At 35.7% G+C, this 22669-nt stretch overlaps 1 protein-coding gene and 1 long non-coding RNA gene across 2 annotated transcripts; both read right to left on the bottom strand.

Moving 5' to 3' along the window:
• Window positions 1–319: 319 nt before the first annotated feature.
• LOC114272924 (uncharacterized) lies at window positions 320–2869 on the bottom strand. The gene is made up of 3 exons (XR_014331636.1): window positions 2733–2869; window positions 2177–2622; window positions 320–432 (listed from the first exon to the last, which is right to left on the bottom strand). It is a non-coding gene; the product is annotated as an uncharacterized LOC114272924 (long non-coding RNA).
• Window positions 2870–9889: 7020 nt separating this feature from the next.
• On the bottom strand, window positions 9890–13448 carry LOC145793221 (uncharacterized). Its single transcript, XM_082875985.1, has 5 exons — window positions 12663–13448; window positions 11191–12089; window positions 10828–11121; window positions 10599–10689; window positions 9890–10510 (listed from the first exon to the last, which is right to left on the bottom strand). Exons 1-5 carry the CDS (start codon window positions 13446–13448, stop codon window positions 9890–9892), a joined length of 2691 nt encoding a protein of 896 aa, XP_082732111.1.
• Between the last annotated feature and the right edge of the window lie 9221 nt (window positions 13449–22669).

Consider the following 22669-nt stretch of genomic DNA (forward strand, 5'->3'; position numbering starts at 1 on the left):
CAACCTGTACCCTGTATAAACAATATAATCCATCAACGGTAAATATGTTATCAAGCATTCAACAACGGATACACACATTTCAGTTCCAACCATCCAAAAAATTAATATTGAACATCCACTTATATATATATTACAAATTTCATAACAACCAAGTCTAAGCCCACGTCAATAATTTAATTCAATACATAATATTGGAATAACCAAATTCATTGTGCACCTACAACTTTTGTACCACAACAAAAATTATATTCTGTACTGCCACAAAACTATTATGTACCACGTGCTATGTTAATTGCTACCAAATTAGCTGATATTAACTCTACCAACAAAAAATTTTGTACAAACCACTATATATACGGATAGAGATATAAAAAAAATGCCCTCCCGTACTTGTCAACAAAAACATATCCACATTTGTATGTCCAAAAACATCTGCAAAAAAGGGGGAAAAAATCATTAGTTCGGTGCGTGTAATGGCACTTCTGGACGACATATATATATCGTAATAATTTCAAACATTAAAAGACAAGGAGAGTAATATCTATTAACTAATGCAAGACATCCAAACATGAACCCATCATGAGTTCTTGTTTTAGCTTTTTTATCTCTAAATCTATCGAAGTAAATTTTACTACTTAAATGTGAAAGTAAATTGTGTAGGTATTATGAAATTACAAAAATTTTGGGTGTACTTACCATTTCATCCAAAAATTATTTGTTATAAAAATGTAAGAAAACCCATCATTAGAGTTTGTCTGGTATCCATAAAACTCACTATGCTTATGCTTTTGTGACCTCCACGAAGCTTCCAATTACGTTAGTTCAGTGTTTTTCTGACCTCCACGGATGGAAATTAATATGGTCTTTTTCTTCATAAAAGATTCTAATTTTCTCGATATACTCATTGAAATTTTGGAAACACTTTCCTTAAAGAAGAAACTAATTAGTGGGTTTATAGATGTAGATATGCTTCTGTTTGTGAATGAGTAATGCCTTGGGTTCTTTATAGGCTTATGGGGACGAGCTATATAAGATTATGCTTAACTATTCTTCCATTACACCATCTAATTTTGATACGTATCTTCAATACTTAGCTTCTTTAGTCCTAAGTTCCCTATTCTGTTGCTGAGGAATTATCCTCCCATCAGCCAAATCTTGAGGCCATGTTATATATATGAACTGTCTATTGTTCAACTGATGCACATTTTGTAGTGGTGATAGTTAAACTTATCAAATACACAATTGCGCCTAAACCTTAGCTGAACTTTACAAATCCATTGTTCCAATTTCCAAAGGACTAGGTCAACAGGATATATCATTCGTCACATTTAGTTCTTGTCCTACTTACGTATCGTCTGTCCCTACATGTCACATTTATCACCGGGAAGCTTCCCGTTACGAGAAAATAGTGTTTCGGGGGCTGCTTTGCATTTTCGCCCCCCGAATCCCTTTTTTCGACTAAGTTTATGACATTTTCAACTCTAATTCCCAACGTAGGTGTCCTATTTACGTACCGTCTGTCCGTACATGCCACATTTATCACCGGGAAGCTTCCCGTTATGAGAAAATAGTGTTTCGGGGGTTGCTTTGCATTTTCACCCCCCAAACCCCTTTTTTCGACTAAGTTTATGACATTTTCAACTCTAATTCCCAACGTACGCGTGCTATTTACGTACCGTCTGTCCCTACATGTCACATTTATCACCGGGAAGCTTCCTGTTATGAGAAAACAGTGTTTCGGGGGCTATTTTGCATTTTCGCCCCCCGAACCCCTTTTTTCGTCTAAGTTTATGACTTTTTCAACTCTAACTCCCAACGTATGTGTCCTATTTACGTACCGTCTGTCCCAACGTGTCACATTTGTCACCGAGAAGGTTACCATTACTTTTAAACAAATATTCGAGTTACTATTCAAAATACCACTGTTGAAGTTTACATGTTACTCTAAACGAAGATTGAAATTCACTATGTTTTTTAACATGTTTCTATTATAGTTAATCTTAATCAAGTACATATTTTAAATACAAGTTCATTGTTAAGAAAACTCAATACCAAACTCTAGTAACTACACAAGAAATCATTAACCCCAAATAACTCAAAAATTGATGACATTTTCAACTCTTCAAGCGAACATATTTAAACAAAATAAGTGTGACATTAATGAAATTGTTCTTACCAAAAAACAAACGTCGGATGCCCAACTTAGATTCCCAAGAGTTGTGACAGTTTGGCGACTACGTTATTGAGATGCTCGTCCTTTGTATTTGTCTCGTCCCTTGCCTTTTGTCCCTCCTCCCGCTCTTTCAACATCTCATTGGATAATTGAATGCGCTCCTCTCGTTCTTTCAACAGCTCATTGTAACATCTCTCGCGCTCCTCTCGCTCTTTCATTAACTCGTCATGATCCTTTTGCCGCTCCTCACGAAGTGCCTCTACCTCAGCTCGCATTGCCTCCATGTCCTTATCGTGTGCTCGCGTTGCAAATATGGTAGACGGTTGTGGGCCACTCCCAAATCCAAGCAAGTACCTTTTCTTCTGTCCAAGCACTTGCCTTGAAATCTCCTCTTGTGTCAATGGCGTCCCCGACTCGATGGCAGCCGCTTGTACATTGACCATCTCTTGCTGTCATTGCAAATAAATAAGACGAAAAAAACTTTGGCAACACATATGTATTATTGGGTACTAAGTACAAGAAAATATTGAATACATATATTTCCTTGTCACATACTTACATGCAGCTCACGGCATTTCGGATGGATCCAGTCATTCGTTTTCTTTGAAGTGTGGTTGTCCTCATAGAACTTTGGGAAATCCAACTCTCCATCTTTTGCTACCTGTTAACACATCAATGTATAAATCAATGACACTTTATGCACCAAATAGACAAATTTGATGCAACAGATTTTTAAACAAATTGCTAGACAGATTTGGAGACAGATTTTTAGACAGATTTGCTACCAGATTTGTAGACAGGTTTGGAAATAGAGGCAGCAGTATTCTAGTTCGAATTCAAAGAGATTATCGTTAACAGATTTATATTTTCCAATAGATTTTTGACAACACATTTGTTCAGAATTTCTCAAACAGATTATGTCCAACAGATTTTCGCACATAGCCACTTATAATCACTTCAGATTATGTGTATTATAACATGTGTATGTACAGGAATATCTGTTTTTTGTGAATGTATTAACTTAAATCTAAAACAAATAGAGCTACAAGACTAATAATCTTAAGTGAAAAATAGAGTATAGTTTAGATTTGAGGCAGTATAGTTCAGATTAGATTTCGAATGAAAAACAGAGTATAGTGTAGACAGATTTAGAATGCAAACATGTGGCAAGGGTATCATTAACAGATTTTTTACAGACAGATTTTTTGCAGACAGTAGATGTTTACTAACAGAGTTTAACATATATATATACAAATATATATCAGAACATAACATTTTTCATATCCAAACAACATATAATGGATTCAAGTTTAAAAAAAAATCGAACTCACCATAGCAGCCATTGCGATAGGAAATGAGCGAGACCCATTGGTATGATTGTACGGCAATTGACTCCTATTACTCTTGCCAACTTTTGACCGTTTCTAAAAATAAGTCAAGCAGATAAACAATTTTTTGGTAAATATTAAGGCATATCACATTTTCACATAGATGTATGTACTCTATCTAGTCTATTATTTTACCTGGTGAGATGCATCTTGCCATGCCACATCGATCAAATGCTTCCAATTATCTAAACTCACCCCTACGGGCGGATGACCATAGATCTCATCACGTGGAAGTCCCTCTAACAATTCAAACTCTTGCTTCAAGGTGTACCTCCAATCTTTGTACAACCCATAGGCCTTCTTATTCACAATCTCCTGTGCTTGTAAGTCGTTGTGGAAATCGTCTCCAATTTGAAACTTGTGCTACATGCAAAACAAATTGAAATAGTAATCATTAAATATTAGTCTTTCTTATTACTCACATAATACAATTACATATTGTGGACAAGTAATATTAGTTACAAGAACTCCTTGGATGACGGCAGCTTTTGTATTCTCATCAAGATCCAGCCATGACTTCACATCTTTCAAAGGGCACAAGGTTCTAATTTGAATTCCTAACTCGTTAGTTGCTGGAGTGGCATACTTGCCAGTCATTGCATTCAACCCACGATCGATGTGAACATAACATTTTTCCCCTTTTTTGGCTCTAATTATTTTTTGTATGCCTTTGCCAAGTGTCGGTCCGCGTACACGTAGGGGCTTCGAAGTCCCTGTTAACAACATAACATCATGAAAATTGGCTAAAAATTGGCTACAAAAAAACAATGGCAATGGCATGTGCTAATTGAGAAATTTTATACACTTTAATCTTACCTACACCACTCGGCTGCATTTCGGATGAGGCTTGTGTCTCATCAGAATCAACCATTGGTTGGCTAGTGACATGATGAGATGGTCCCACATTTGATCGGACGGGTAGAATAGGAGATGGAGCAACGAGTGATCCTAAAGGAATAGCAGCTGGCGAGTCTGTTTCTGGCTGCGTGAGTGTCTTCTTCCGAAGCCGACCAGTCTTTAAGCCAGGAACCATTTTCCAATCTGCAATAACACAAGTAACACTATATACATGAACTAGACAAAAATAATGCTTGATTATTGCAGACAAAAATAATACATGAACTATACAATAACACAAGTAACACCATTTTCCATTTTCCAATATGCCATGATATGCCTGCTTTAAAATAAATTAGACAAAAATAATTTAGAAGGCATGAACTAACTCAACTAACACATGCTTAATTACATGATTTAGCATGATATACATGAACTAAATTACACAAAAACAATAAAAATAAATAAAACTTCGTCACAGAAAAAGAGTACACCCAAATAATGCTTCATTATTGCACTTTCAAGCTAGAAGAATAAGGAATGGATCACATCAGGGCATCTAAGTCTTATATAAAAACGGGAGAGAAGGAATAAGTTAACCGACCTTGAACTGTTTGCTGATCTGTTTAAGCTGATATGTTTGCTGTTGTTGATGAGTATTTTCTGCTGCTATTTGTTGACTTTTGATGTTTTGTTGCCTGCTGCTATTTGTGGAATGTTTTGACTTTGGATCTGTTTTTTGTTCTGGATTTGTTTTGTGTCACATTAATTAACTGGTAGTTTGCTTGTGCGTCCCACACCTTTATCTGTCCATAAGCAAAAGAAATATGTAATTGACCAATAAGCATGGAATGATTATAAACTAAATGGTCTGATTATTTTTCAGGCATGAATTATAGTTTGCTCAGTGGTCTGATTAACACCTACTGAACTGATGTCAAATAATTTTTAACAAACTTAAACATGAAATTGAACTAGAATAACTTGATTCATTCTATGGCCCTAGGTAACATATGCCTAATGTGGAAATCTGTAAAACCTAACAATGTGTAATTTATTTCAACTTACAAGATGCCACAAAGACACCATGCATCATTGTCTGTACTGCAAGCTGAACTGATTGAACATAATTTAACTGTAAGCTAAAACAAATTAAGCAACCACTCAAAACATATATTTAGCACTAGCAGCACAAGAACTTCTTTGTCGAGCCTCGAACTCCGGTTAAATTTCAGCTCAATATCATTTGAAACTAAACTCATTTATTCATGGTTAACTCTTCTATCCTCCTGAAGTTGGGATACCCGTGCCTAAAGGAAGGGTTAGTTTGAACAGATTTTGTTGATCCATCAGTTTTAAGCATTTCATCTCATAATCACTTCCCCAACACAAAGTAAATAAATAAGAAAACTTTAATGTGCCAATGAGTACCTATGAAGTCAGCCTAACAAAATTTTACACACTAAGCATGCAGAGGAAAAAAGATTATACTATTGATTAATTATAAATAAAAAAATAAAAAAAAAATAAGCAGAAAGGTTTACACTCACTTCACTTTCAACATCCAGAACTCTTTCCATGAGATAAAGATCACAGAATTTTGTAATCTCCAGCAGTACTTCCAGCACAGACGATCTCACAGTCGCTTGTTTCTGCTCAGAGCAAGGTAACCACAATGTCAATCATTTTCTAATTCAAGCACAAAATTTAATTGACAGAGAATGTCACCACCTGAAGCTCCTCTGGACTAGTTTCCTCAAGAACCACACCAAGTAACCGGCATGTTACCTGGAAAGGAAAAAGAATGAAAGCATTAGAATCATAAATTGAGTTAAAAGATACGAAGGATATTCTATCTTCCAAGTTCCTAAATGCAACTCAGATAAATGCAACCAAATGCATAGGTTGTACATTATAAGTGTATCTTCAATAATTACATCACCATTAGTATTTTTTGTTGTTATTATTATTGTTGGTGGCGGTGGCAGAGGCTCTATTATTGTTGTCCTCAAGGAGGTTGAAAATGCATTAAATTTAGTACTGGGTACACTACTCGTAAAATAAAATAGCCAAACACAAATCAAATAACTTCAAGACGTGAGGATGACAACAAAATTATCCATCAAACTTTAAAAGATCCAAGCCAAAGGGGTAAATTAAATTACAAAAACTACGACAATCTCATAGTGAGGTATTAGTGGACAAGGAAAAAGGGTGTACTTAATATTTTCTACAGAAAAATTAACGTGTCTAGTTAAAGATGCAAAGTAATGAAAAGCATAAGTCAAGAGAGGGTCAAGTATATCAAAAAGGAAATCATGAGAAAAATCAAAGATTAAAAAAGATAGAACCGAAGATTAAAGTAAAATTAATAATGCCAAATAACAAATCATGGAAAAGATTGAAATGATTCCCATGTGGTATCAGAAGACCTATTCTTCATTCTGCTGAGCTTCCCAAATTCTACCTGGCAAGAAATATCATTTCAAAGACCCCATTGGTGAACCAAAAATGTCCAGCAAAATTCTAACATTATTGGAAAATAATCAATTTAGAATAATTGAGTTCTATGATTAAAAGTTTGACTTGCAAAATCTGTCGGGAGCATGCACCAGCCAAGAAAATTAAAATCATCTAATTTCTTAAAAAAGAAACATGCTCAAATTGATGAGAAAAGGATAAAACTTCCACTCACAACAGGAACCAGTTCTATCAAAAAATGACAGGCAATAGAAGTATAAAACATCATCATCTATAAACGAGCGACCTCTATTAAATAAGAAAAATACAAGAAAAACTAAACAAATTACCTTCCTTCCTTCACTCAGCTTCTGTCTAACTATTTGTCCTAAAGTTGGTTGCAGGCAGCAACAAAAAAATTAATTATAAATCAAATTAGTATGAAGCAACGTATAATCCAAAAACAGATAGAAAAATATGTAGTTGCCTTTATGGGCTGGAAGAACTCATCAATAACATTTTGTGCTCTTGAATCTTCTGAAGACAAGTCTTCGGAAAATGTCAAATTTGCATTTGAATGAGTACTGACGACACCAGAACTACTAGGAGTAGTAGCTTGCCGTTTAGGTTGTCTTCTTTGAGCCGCACTAGTTGATCTCAATAGTCTCCATGTAAATCTCAATAGTCTCCATGTAAAAAGTATTGCAATGGCAAGCCCTGCTAAAGCCCCAATAGATTGTGTATCCTGCAAATAATTACAAAGTAAAAACCATCATACTAGAGCAAATGCAGATTATCCAGAATATTTTTTTTTTATAAATAAATAATTTTATTGAAGGAGCCTCAAGATGATGCAACAAAAACAAGACTACAAAAGTAATTACCAACTCCTTACCAACCCAACAAAACTTTGTAATGCTATAGCTTGTAGATACTACATTGTCTCATTAAAGAAAGAAAATAATAGAACTTCGGTGTTATTTTCCTCACCCATGCTGGAGACATGCTATTTTTATTTTTATTATATGTATATTTGCAAGACACGACATGCTGGAGACATGTTCAAAACATATGTATTTATATTTTTATTATATGTATATTTTTAATATATATTTTATGTCAAATATTAATTTTATCAAATTTATCAACTTTAGATATGCTATTTTAATTTTAAAAAATTAAAATTTTTAATTTTTTATGAAAAAAATAGTACTCAACGTGTTCTTAGCGTGTCCTCATCGTGTTCCAACATGTCCGCAACTTGTCCAACTCTTTCCAACGTGTCGAACACCTACACACAACCTCCAGAGAGGTGTCCGTGCTTCATAGGTGCATAGTTTCTAGTATAAACACAGTACTTCAGTTTCATGCTCAATGGAGAAATTTCTGACTCTCTTCAGTTAAACATATTTGCTGGACACACCAAAGGAAAAAAAAAAAATAAACCCAAAAAATTGAAGGACAAAGTAACTATCAATTTCTAGGATAAGGTCTAATCACGATAACAAATGCTCTTCTTTTGCTTCTTTAAAGACAATGTCCATGCTCTCTCAATAGCAAAAAATCTTCTAAAATGGTAAAGAAACAATACTCAAGAAAACCAACAACAATGACTTCAATAATGCAAAAACGACAAGAAATAAATTTTAAAAAATGACAGGTGTCCGTTAAACTAGACTATGCGACAAGAACAATAGTAAATTCTGACAAAAAAATACAAGTTGTCATGTAAGAGATATAGTCTGTGATTTTTCTTTCTTTCTTATTTTTGACAAGTATGATGGCCTATGATTTTATCAAACTTATAATCCCAGGCATATCAGACTGGCAAAAGAGGATTCAGTAGCTGACCCTAAAGTGATCAAAGCCAGACTGTTCAAAATCTGTTCAAAATCTGTACACATACATATTACAATTGAATTCAAACTAACCCTTCCAAACTAACCCTTCCTTCATTTATTCATGGTTAACTCTTATTCTAATCTCTATCTACAAAACCATAAAATACCAACAACAAAGCATAAACATAGCAGAGGCAGCCCCAAACTTGAACCCAACAACATCCACACAGTAGCATCACAACAAAAACCCATTGCAAAACAGAGCAGCAACCAGACAAAACCAGCTTTACAGCCATACCAGCATAGCTGCAGCCAAACAAATGCAGACCAGCTCAGAGCTTCCTATATCAGATGCATTCCACCAAAAGGCACCATTCAGTTACATTCCACCAGCACACCCTATAGTAACCCATTGCACAAACTGCCATGCTGACCATTAAATACACCAATCATTCAGATCTTCAATGAATGCAGGTTTAACTGGGCTCAACTCACAATCTGACCAGCATAGCTGCAGCCAAACCAGATGCAGACCAGCACCCTTCCATTTGACAGCAGCCCAACAAAACACCACATTTACAGTAGGCCAACCATTTGACAGCAGCTCCAGAGAATCTACTTTAGGCCTCCTCAGAAAACATTCTACTTGACACAGTAAGCAGCAGATAGATACCAAAGCTACACCATAAACTTCACTACCAAAGATACACCAAAAATACCTCCCACTTCATTCTGGACAACAACCCTTCCAGGGCAGATCAACAAAGCTAGGGCAGAGATAAACCAGAGAAAAAAAACATAGAATGGCAGAGAAGAAAAACATGAGCCCAGGGCCTGCACTTCTGCACTGAGTGGGTACACCCACAGCAAAACTCCACCCATTTCAGTTTGGATTAGCTGCCTTAAACACACATTCATTTCTGAGTTTATTGACATTTACGAAGATAGATTCCCCTTCATTATTTTGAGTTTCCTTTGCATTTGTGCACCAATTGAACATTCACATTGCTCAAATTATGGCATGAACTAAAGCATGATATACATCAAGATTCTACATCAACATCTGTATCAAAATCACTTTGTAGGTCATATTCTTCCTCTGTGTCGTCACCCTCCCTCATTAATCCATCTTCATCATCACAGATGAAGGCATCATCTGTAACACCCTTGGCTTCTACCCCTCTGACAGATTACAAAACTTCCATGGGAATAATTTCAGATTCAATATCATCTCGACGCAAAGCCACATCATCATCAATAGCCATAGTAGGTACGACCTCGGTGGTTTCTTCTTGTTGGAACACATCATCAGGTTGTACGACATCCATCTCCGGCACATCCCAAATTCCTCGATGTTGAAACTTTTCAACGACTCTCCAACTGGTACCTAATTTGGTGTCATTAACATAGAATACTTGTTCAACTTGACTTGGTAATACAAATGAGTCATCTTTGTACCATCGACTTGTTACATCAACTGTTGTGAAATGTGGCTCTGCACGCATAGTTCTACTACTACCGCTGTTAAACCATTCACATTGGAACAATACAATCCGACGTGTGAACAAATAGTTCAGTTCCCACACTCTGCACAAGTGTCCATAGAAGTGTATCAATTGCCCTTCTTGCTCCCCTTCCACGACTAATCCACTATTCTGACTTTTTCGACGGTTGTCACGGTCGATAGTATGATAACGGACACCATTACAAATACATCCTGAATATGTGTTCACTAAGCCACTAGGACCATTGGCTAATGACCACATATCATCAGTTGCTTTGGGGGAATCGTGGCTCCGCAATTCATTCATCTACATGAAGAACATGTGTCATGTTACTAGCATGCGTGACATTTACGTAATGTACGATCTATGGTAAGATATGAGAATATTAGCTTACATGATCTTTGAACCATTTAGGAAATTCTTTCCGATGTCTGTTTTCGATGTTGAACGCACCATCTCTTTGGTGTAACAAGTTCTTGTGCTCCCTAGTTACAAGAAATGCGATTCAAAAACTATTTACTAAGATAAAGACTAATCAATTTACAACAAAAACATTATAAATACGTTTGAAGGATTCATACTCTACGTGTTTATCCACTTCTGTGCTATTGTGTATGACAAACCAATGAGCCAACTCGCGTTCAGCTACGGACACATCGGACGCCCTTGTCATTAGACCAAAGAGACGTACAGTTTGAGTGAATACCGCCAACCCTAGGCCACGGTCACCCATGTCATAATTCCTTTCTGGGCGGTTAAACAATGTTTCAACTCCATCCAAATACATTGAACAAAATGTTGTACATTCTTTGGAAATGTAAGCCTCGGCAATAGAACCTTCAGGATGAGCTTTGTTGGCCACAAACCCTTTTAGACGGCCAAGCAACCTAATTTTGCAAGCCGATGTCAATGTTATACTGCAATATTTATATCAGCAGTAAAGCGTTAACTTAAATTTGACAGTAATACAAGGGCTGAGTTAATACCTCTCAATTTGGTACATCCATCGATATTGCACTGGGCCTCCAAGCATAGCCTCTCGAGGCAAGTGAATTGCCAAGTGGACCATGACATTGAAAAAAGCCGGCGGGAAAATCATCTCAAGCTTACAAAGTATGGGTACGATTTGTTCATCCAATTTATGCAAATCTGAACGCCTCAATGTCTTTGAACACAATTGTTTGAAGAAATTTCCCAACTCAAAAAGTGTCGTTCCAATTTCCTTATTAAGGTAGCCACACATCCCAATTGGAAGAAGTCGTTGTATAAGGACATGACTGTCATGACTTTTGAGGCCAGATAATTTTCCAGCTTGAGCGGTCACGCAATTGGAGATATTTGTTGCATAGCCATCAGGGTACTTCATTGATTTCAAGAAATCACAAAAGCCTTCTCTCTCTTTCACCGACAATGTGTACAATGCGGGAGGCTTCTCAAAGGACCCATTAGAATGCCTCTTCAAATGTAACTCTTTACGTATTTTCATGTCCTCCAAATCTAAGCGTGCTTTGTCCGTGTCCTTGTTCTTTCCATCTACGCTCAAAAGTGTCCCAACGACATTGTCACATATGTTCTTCTCAATATGCATGACATCAAGGTTGTGTCGAAGCTTCAACGTCTTCCAATAGGGCAAGTCAAACATAATGCTTCTCTTGCTCCAATTCAAATTTTGATGTTCATTCCTTTGTCGTTTTCGATTTTGTGGGTGCTTTCCATACGGCTTGTAAGTCCCAGAATCAATTTGCTCTAGTATTTGGTCCCTCGATAACTCCAAAGGTTTGGACCTATGCTCCTTTTGACCATTGAAGAGCTTACTTGTTCGCCAAGTGTGGTTCTCAGGCAAGTGGCGACGAGCACCCATATACCCTATTTTACTTTGTAATCCCTGAGACGATGCATTATTGTTACAATTAGGGCAAGCCAAGTAACCCTTTATACTCCACCCTGACATGTTACCGTACGCAGGGAAGTCATTTATGGTCCACATTACCGCCGCATGCATTCTAAAAATTTGCCCGTTCGATGCATCATATGTTTGCACACCATGCTCCCACAAATTCTTCAATTCTTCTATTAGTGGTTGCAAGTAAACATCAATGTCTCTTCCAGGTGCCGATCGTCCGGGAATAAGCAATGACATCATGCAATATGGCTCTTTCATGCACTTCCACGGTGGGAGATTGTAAGGCATTAAGATTACGGGCCACATGCTATATGATGTGCTCATATTCCCAAATGGATTGAAACCATCTGTTGCCAGCCCTAGCCTTACATTTCGAGAGTCATCAGAAAACGTCGGATGTTGCTTATCAAAGTCCTTCCATGCTTCACCATCGGCTGGGTGCCTTAATATGTCATCATCCACACGCTTCTCATTGTGCCATCTCATATCTGCGGCTGTTTTTTTGGACATATACAGTCTTTTCAACCTCGGTGTCAAAGGAAAGTACCGCAATACCTTGTGTGGAATCTTTTTACCACCATCATCGTTCAACTTGTATCTACACACGTCACATGTAGGGCATTTCTCCAAATTAGCACTCTCCTTCCAAAATAGTGCACAATCATTCTTGCACGAATGAATTGTTTCATATCCCAAACCCAAGTCACGTAAGAACTTCTTAGCATCATAGAGTGTCCATGGAACTGTTGGATCACATTCTGGTAGAATGTCCTTGAATACCTGCATAACCATATTGAATGACTTGTTGCTCCATTTGTTGTACACCTTCACATGAAGCATCTTAATGACGAATGATAACACAGAAAACTTTTCATATGTCGGGTGAACTTTGCGTTGTGCATCTTCGAATAACCTAGTGAACTTATGCAAATCCTCCCTCTCCAAACCGTTAGGTTCCTCGTCGGTATGATCATCCATAAGACCACTCACATAAATTTCTTCCAACATAATAGGCAATTCATCCATGGGCGGATCATCGATATCTGTCATACATTCGCCACTACCTCCACATTGGTCATTTGATACACTAGGACGAGACACGGGAACATGTTCCCCGTGATGCACCCAAGTTAGATACGAAGATGCCATGCCTCTTCGGATCAAGTGCATCCACACAACTTGTCTGCTATATTTTGTGCCATTAATGCAATCGACACACGGACACCTAATTTCATCCTCTACGCCTAAATTTGTCGTAGCAAAATCAAGGAATGACTTCACCCCTTGTTGATACTCTTTACTTGTCAACCGATTATTTATCGTCATCCAACCCTTGTCCATTTTGTCACCTACAACTCACACAAAGATTAACCGAGGAAGCCATGAGAACACGCATTTCAAGTTGAGATAGATTAGGTTGTTTTTCATTCACTGTTTGGCTTGTCACATAAATCTCTTTTAGATGGAACTTTATGACACGATTTGTTCTAAAACAAGTTAATTTAAGAAATGACCCGTAATTTTGGACCACTAGATAGCATAACTAGTAGAGCACTAGTACTAGTGAAACCATATGGTCAATAATAGAATGATATATCAAAATAATGAAAACCATTTCATGCTCTTCACAGTGTGTGTGCATGACATGTTATTTATTAAAAAAAAAAGTAAAGACAGAAACACCAATAAAAGAGAAAAGAACATTCATCCTATTTACTATAAAATCACAAAACAAAAAATCATACATGGCAACTGTGCATGTCCGCAAATGCATATTCACACATTTCCAACCTAAGCTTTGGGCATAAACGAGCTTTCTCCTTCTTTGGAAATATGGACTTAAATTACTAAGGAGGCAACATGAGCAATATGCCGCCATGATGCAAGCATCATAAATTTCCGATACTTCTAAAATGGAAGCATCGAGGTTATATTCTCCTCAGTTCCCATACCAAGAGCAGCCTCCTTGTACTTTTTTTATGTAATGATGTTTAAATATTACTCACATGTAATTATCATGTTTGCCAAGTAGTTTCCAAGAATTTAACAAGTCAATGCTATCCATTCAAGACAAGGCAATGCTATCCATCCACAAACTACCATGCTTATTTATAGCACAGAAGTAAACATTTACGCTAGGCAATGCTATCCATATGTATGATTTAATTGTATATCTAGCTCAAAACCATAAAAATTCCTTTTGAAAAGGTAATGCTTACGAAAATAATAAACGTATGAAAACAGTTAAGTGTAGCAAATGGCTTGATTCACCCCAAGCATAGTAGAGGTGCACTGTTTTTCCCCTTCCGTTTTTTTTTTTTTCTTCCTTCAATTTGAAGTAGTTAAGTGTTGGGAAATATTGAAATAGGTAATACTAGAATGAAGACGTGATGGGTCATATGTTAAAAGATGCCAATTTGATGCAACCGTCCATATAAATTATAATAACAAGTGAAAAGAGTTCATTCACAAATGAAAGGGAAAAAAAAAGTTTATTATCAAACAAACCAGATCTTGTTCTGATAGAAACCATTCAGAACCTGATTTAAATCACACCCCATTCAGATTACCAAAAATAAATTTCCAATAAACTGAATTAAATATTCTGATCAGCAAGAACATAATGATTTTTTATAGAAAAAATTCCATAGCATTGCGAAAGAGATGCGGCAACTGGCAATACAGGAGATGATTAATAAAATATGAATGCATCTCCGAAAGACTTTAGAGAACGTCAAGGAAGATATATTTCTCATAAGCAAAAAGATCAATAATTACACCCAGTCTTAAATGCACCAGAGGGAAAACTAAGAAATGCAACCCATGATTTAAAACCCCCCCAAAAAAAAAATAAGGTCAAGGACAAAGGATGAATGTAGCTGATCACAAGTACATAGAAAATAAAACCCATTTAATCTGAAGAAAATCTTTTGGTTAGTCAATTCCCTGAATGTTCACTTACAATATTATTATATTGTACAATCATATTTCAACTTAAAATGCTCAGTGACACCAAATGTTAAAAAAAAAAGAGCATACACAGCTAGGCCAACAGATCGAAAGTCATGATCCATGGGTACCAAACTACTACTATATGTTCATTCAAGAACACAACATCAGCCGAAGAATCTACAAAGACAATCTAATCCCTGTCCTTGTTTTACCAAAACTATGATGACTGCATCTCTTTGCAGGTACTTCCAAGACACAAAATATCCTACCTCAAGTGTGAATACTTATTCATTTGTAGATTTTAAAATCATTCATATCTCAAGATTCTTAACCTCCACATATTACATCAAATTCATACATTGGAAATGCAACTATGAAGAAGAACAGTAGGTATATATTAAGTACCTCAACATTCTTACCAAGGCATCCAAAAGCAACGAGCCGCTAGTATATTTACTCAAAACCATAAAAATTCCTCTTTTATATGTACTACTACTACAAGACTTTGCCCTAGTTTATGTAGCAAATGGCTTGATTCACCCCAAGCATTGCCCTAATTTTTAATTTGAATCACATTTCAATAACAATGCCCTAATTGAGGGCATTTCGTACTTCATATTCTGTGTGTTTTGACATATATATATATATATATATATGTATGTATGTGTGTGTGTGTAAACAGAGACAGATAGAAACTGAGGGAAATCAAGAGGGAGATACAGAGAGAGGGAGAGACAGATGCGAAATTCAAACATACCTGGGAGGGAGTTCGGGGGATGATCCAGTTCGGGGGAGTTCGGGCAATGGAGACTATTCCTGTACAGAAGAGGGCAGAGGCGTGAGTGTACATATGATTTGTGTATATAATCGAGTATATATGGAATCAAAGTTGTGAATATATGATTCGTGTGTGTGTGTGTGTAAACAGAGAGAGAGAAAGAAAGAGGGAAACCGAAAGGCCTTGTGAGATGTTTAAGAAATGGAGAGGGAGATACAGAGAGAGAGAGGGAGATACCTGGGAGGGAGTTCGGGGGATGATACAGCAACTCTTGCGATGGAGACAGAGCAGTGATAGAGACGGGAGTGCGAGAGGGAGGGAACTGGGATACTTTTGCAATGAAAATAGAAGAAAAAAATATTTATTACCGACCAAAAAATATTTTCGTCGCTAATATATATTATGAAAAAGTAATATTCCCTCCACAATTTCGTGGCACGTTTGGCTACCAAAAACATAGTCGGTGAAACTGCATTATTTGGCAACCAAAATTCAATTAGTCGTCGAAACTAATTATTTCCAAAAACAAACTTTTGGCTACCAAAATTTTGGTCGCCAAAGGTAAAAACGTGACATTTTTTTTATTTTTTGTTTTCATTCGACAAAACAAATCGAAAAATTATAATTTTTTTCTAAAATTTCAAAAAAAATTCAATAAAGATAAAAATTAACAAAAAAAATAGTAAATATTTGTTGCTTATTTTGAATTTTTAAAACATATATATTTGTTAGATTCGGCTCGAAAAAATGAATTATCTTAAAATAGGTGTTTTTTTAGATGTTGCCCAATGGTTCATGTGATAGAAAAATAAAATTAAAAATATTAATTGATTATCTTAAAAGAAAATAGAAGTAAATGTTACAAAGTTTCTAACATTAATGTTTTAAAAATCGAACTGGTGAGCAAATCGAACCGTGACATAACAAATATATTAAAATTATATTTAAATAAAAATATAAGTAATAAAATTATAAATTATAAATATTAAATTATCTTAAATATTTGTCCTAATATTTTTTTCAAAATACATAATTTCAAAATTTCAAAATTTTTGCAAATACATAATTTCAAAATTTTCCCTAGAATTCAATATTGTAAATATTTTTGTAAAAGACTAATACTATACAAATAGAAAAATTTATTGTGAATTTCTTATTTTAAAATAAAATAATATAAAAAACAAATTTATTTATAATAATCATATTACCGCATTATTGTCAAAATTTATTTATTAATTTTAAAATTTTTTTTGGGGGGTATGAATTAGAATAGAGATGAGATTGAGAAGTTTTTTTTCTTCGACAGGACTAATAAAAAATAAAAGAAATCAAACACAGACTCAAACACAGGGAAGCCTTCAAATTGGTCCCAGATTTGAAACGGTCAACTGTGATCAAGATCTTGTCTGCTTTTGTCTTCCCAACTCTGTAATTCACTTCTCTCCAATACATAGATCGACTGATATATACATATATATATATATATACACATTTCCAGAGAGACATGATTTTCATTTCTCTTCTTTTTTCTCTTCTCCAGGATCTCCAAATTCCTCATACATATACACACACATTTGCAGAGATATATTAATAGCGAAACTCACAGCTGTTATGTTGCTGATAAAATCCACCCTTGTTCTGAGAGGATTTATGAAATGCTGCATGAACTCTTTGTTAGGTTTTATTTCTTGGCAATCCCGTTTGACAAAACTCCTTTGAGTTGTACTTTTATTCGCATTTTTAGTTCAGTGAGGCTATGAGTTGTTAGATGCGAATCCAACCCGAATCAAGCATTTCAGAGAAGTTTGTGATGATAAAGCTTTCAAGATTGCCACTTCGCTGATTATGACGGGGATCGAGCTGCCCGGTCAGCTCGCGGGGGTCCAGGGGGCAGCGCCCCTTGGCGGGTCCGGGGCAGCGCCACGGCGGGGTTGAGGGGCAGCGCCCCCGAAGCAAAATGCAAAAATGCATTCAAAGTTGCCTGTCCGAGCATGTTATTTTTTTCCAGTTTTCCAATTTTGGCCTGTCCGCTCGAGCGGGGAAAGGGACGCTCGAGCGTGAATTGGAAGCTCTCAGCATCTCTGCAGTCGCCTGTAAAAATACTGGAATGTGTGATTTTACGCTCGAGCGGATTCTCCTACGCTCGAGCGCATCTCAGTTTGTTCGCACGCAGTTTTTGGTCAGTCCGCTCGAGCGGGCTGTGTTGAGCTCGAGCGGAGATCGCGAGACAGATTCTATAAATTCGCGTGTTGAGACAGATTTTGGCACAACTGCTCCAGATCTTCTTTTTGGTTTCTAGGGTTTATATCTGGGGATACTTTGTGAGTTTTCTTTGATGTTTTTATTGAGTATTCAACTCATGATCTAAAGAGAGTACATCAAAGGTTTGTTTGTTATACACAAAAGAGAGAGTTATTCTTCAGTTGTGGATTCTGAAGAATTCGAGCCTGAAGCTTTGGTGGAATCCGGAGTGGCTCATCAGAAAGACAATTCCGTGGTGAAGATGGGGTTGGAAGAGGCACATAAAGGTTGGTTCAATTAGGCGTTGTGGATTCGCTAGGTAATTGAGAGTATACCTGTGTAATTCCTTTAATTCTTCTTAGTGGATTGTCTTGTGGCTGTTGCCCGTGGTTTTTTTATCACAGTTGGAGGTGTCCAATTGTGGTTTTTTCCACGTTAAATCGCTGTGTCTCTTTGTCTTGATTGTTTGATTGTTTGATTGGGATTGTTATATTCTGCTTAAAATTGATACATAATCACAAATCAACTTCTAGGGGATTTCTAGATTTATTTTTCACTCTTTCTAGCGATGAAGGGAGACACTAATTTTACAGATTTTGAATATTTTATGTAATCAGTACACTGCATTGTGCCTAAGTTATGTGGTGGTGCAACGGACAGAGTGACTTCAAATATAAGAATATTTGAGATTAAAGAAAATTGACTTATTATCTTCTTTAATTCAAACTGTCATCATCAAAATTAAGGTCAATTATCATCAGGATTGCCTCTAGTCTATAAAAGTGGATTAGGCATGCAGTCTTGCTATAAGCCTCACCTCAAGTCTCACTCAAGTGATCTAAATTGTTCATTTTGTAAATCCCTATGTATAAATCATAAATCAAACATAAAAAGAATCAAAATAATCGTAGCCACATTATTTCATCATTTAGTCAAAAATAAACATATAAACTTCATTGTAATTTTAAAATATGCATTGCATTGCACTAAAGGGAGAAAGAAATCGCATTATAAAATGGGTCAAAAGTATTACATATAGATATACAACAAAGCTTCTCCTATGAATTCTTCACAGGATCAAAAATAGGTGTATCCACCAACTAATAAATGGTATGAGAATCTCAATGCTACTCAATTTAACAACGCAAATTTTTATTGTCAAGGAAATTGTGGATCATGGTGTCAGGTCAAAATTTGCTTCCAGTAGTGAATGACCATGGGCAAGATAAGACACGTTGTAATCTGGCTTAAATTCCACATCTGTGTATTCGGGAGAATCATACCTCCCTGTTTCGTCAAGCAAGCATGTAAATGCTCCCACTCGTTTCCCACAAGCAACTTGCGAAGACCAAGTAAAGGAGCTTTAATTTACACAAAAGCATGTTTTGATTCAAACAAATTTGATAAAAGAATGTGAAATTAAAAAATATATATATACAAAAACAGCACCTCAAAATGAATCGGAAATGTTCTTAACAAATATGGTGCAAATGATAGAGAGAGAAATAGAGCAGAACTCACATCATCTTTAAGGTTATCCCCAACCATCATTACTTCAATAGGTTGAACTTCCCAAACAGAACAGATATGTAACAGTGGTGCTGGAAGGGGATTGATATATATTTAAGGGGGTCATCTCAGCCATCTATTTAAATAGACAAATGAATCATAGTCATTGAAATGTCTTAGTAGGACAATTGTCTCTAACATATTTTCAAAAACCGTTCTGTCTTATTATATAGATATTGTAAAATATACTTAATTTTTTTTGGGGACTCCTGCATGACTAACTAGGCACTAATCAATTTGATTTAGAAATTTAGAACATGCAATATGTATATTTTGTCATAAATAAAGACAGATGAAGAAATCATGTGTCAAGTAGATTTAATTAATTTATTATGCAGTTGTAACTAGTTTATTATATTAAAGTAAACCTTAAATTAATTTTAGAAGATGATAAACCATTTGGATTCTAGTATAGCCTAATAAAGCCAACTGGCTTTTACCACTTAATTCTATAAATCTGATTGTTTTATTCATATACCTACTACTAATGGGAATTCATTTTTATTTAATTAATAAGCATGTTTCATTTTCATTTTTATTTTTATTTTTATTTTTATTTTTAAAAAAGAAGTTTCTTTCAATTTTATTTTTCTCATTTAAAAAAAAAAGTCAAATTTCAAGTGGATAAAATGTCATTGTTGTTAAGATTTGACAACCTTTTCATAAAAATAAAAATAAAATAACTATTTGTTTAATAATTTTTGGCGACCAAAATTTTGGTCGCCAAAGATCAAAAATAAAATTTTTTATTTCCCTTCGGCTACCAAACAATTTAGTAGGCAAAAGTAAGTCTACAGCGACCAAAATGAATTTTGTCGCTGAAAAGATAAAATTTTTTATTTCCCTTCGGCTACCAAACAATTTAGTAGGCAAAAGTAGGTCTACAACGACTAAAATGAATTTTGTCGCTGAAAAGATAGTTTTGGCGACCAAACCTTCGGCTACCAAACAATTTAGTAGCTAAAGGTGCCTCTACAGCCACTAAAAGTAAAATTAGTCGCTAATGGAGATATGTTTAGCTACTAAAAATTTTTTTAGTGGCCAATTGTAGTATTTTTAGCTACTAAATTTATTTTAGTCGCCAATAATCAACATTCCCCTACTAAGAAAAATTAGTAGCTAAAAAGTTGACTTTTGCCGACCAAAATTAATTTTGGTAGCCAATTCCCACACTTTTGGCGACTAAATTTGTTTTGGTAGCCAAAACTGGTCGCCAAAAATGTGTTTTCTTGTGGTGGACTTGTGGTGATTTTACACTTGATGGTGCTATCTCACTTACTGTAACAATAATATTGAACTCATAAAATATTAAACATAGTTGTTCTTCCATTAATAGATTGCTTGGACGGAGAGTGGATATGTTGTCAATACCTGGCTAAAGTCCCTTCTATGTTTTGATGTTTATAAAGAGGAGGTGGTTTCCATCTTATTTCACATGGTTGCAGATTTTATTTCAAGCGTTATTCTGATTTGTTATGTCCATTTGTAGGTTGAAATAATGGAAGTTGAATCATTTTAGGTTGCACTTGCAGACTTGAATCAGGGTTTGGTAAGTAGTCAATAGATGTTCCTTCATATAGAGAACAATAAATAAACTATATACTGCTTTCTGGTTTTTTTGTTGGGTCCTATGTTGTTGTGGTGAGGTTATTAAGGTAGTGGTCTTTACTATGTACTAGGAGTCTTGTGTCACTTTTGCTTCATTATATGTGTTTTATAGACAGGTTGATATACAACATTCCTAGGTACTGTGGGGGATTTAGACACTTGAAACATTTAAATTTGACATTGACTAACATAAAGATATCAACAAGTAAAACCATAAATCATGTAACCAATGAACAAAGATAATAAAGAAATTTAATTACTCTTCCTTAGTTCATCCTTCCCTTCTTTAATTGTACTAACCATTCTTAGCTAATATGTACTATTATTTCTGGATAAGGGATTTGATTTCATTATAACTATAAGAATCCAATCCTAAGTGTAAGAACTTAGTAAGAATTGACATTGGGAAAAACGCCTTCTAGCTTTTTAAGTGGCTTGTGACTCATTTAAATATTTCTACATGCTTCCTATCATGAAAATTAATAATTATTTTTGAAAAACTTTGATGATAGTTGCCACCATCAATGAAGCATTCTCTAGTTAGATTAATTCCCTATTATGTTAATTTAATTTTATTTTTTTGAACTGGGCAGTAAGGCTGTGTGTGATTGCTAGTTTTGGGAGTGAAATTAGATCCACAGATTGTTACAAAATTAAATAGAAATGTATGCAAAAATATTATTATTGACAACGCTTTCTTCATTTTTTTTATTGCAGGTAGCTAGAGGTGTAGTCATGCGTGTTTATGGACCTTAGTTTACCAGTGCATTAATTCTAAGTTGGGCTTGTACGTGGAGTTTTTGATATATCTTGCCCAACATTGAATCCACAACGCCGATGTCGAATCACGACGATGAGTCACTTCGGAATCCACCAAAGCTTTAGGCCCAAATTCTCTAGAATCCACTGAAGAAGAACACTCTCTTTTGTATAGAATAAACAAACAATCCTTTGATGAATACTTCTTAAACCAAGAGTTGAATACTCAATCAAACATCAAAGAAAACTAGCAAAATAGCCCCAGAAGAAAACCCTTGAACCCTCAAAGAAGATCTGGAGACCGTACCATAAAATCTGATTGAAACACATATTTATAGAAAACTGAATCGCGTTCTCTGCTCGAGTGCAGGAATGGCCGCTCGAGTATAAAATCCCAACTCCCAGTACTTTTGCAGATAGGTCAAACTTCTGGAACCAAATATTCTCTTCTCGAGCGCACAAACGGCCGCTCGAGTGGACAAGCAACTTCGAATGCATTTTTGCATTTTGCTTTGAGGACGCTGCCCCCTGGACCCCCGCGAGCTGACCGGGTAGCTCGATCTCCAACATAGTCAGCGAAGTGGCAAACATGAAAAAATTCACTTTTGAAACTTCTCTGCAATGCGCAATTCAGGTTGGATTCGCATCTAAAGCA

The sequence above is a fragment of the Camellia sinensis genome, chromosome 6, assembly GCF_055761805.1.
Source record: "Camellia sinensis isolate YWXY chromosome 6, ASM5576180v1, whole genome shotgun sequence".
Classification (NCBI taxonomy): domain Eukaryota; kingdom Viridiplantae; phylum Streptophyta; class Magnoliopsida; order Ericales; family Theaceae; genus Camellia; species Camellia sinensis.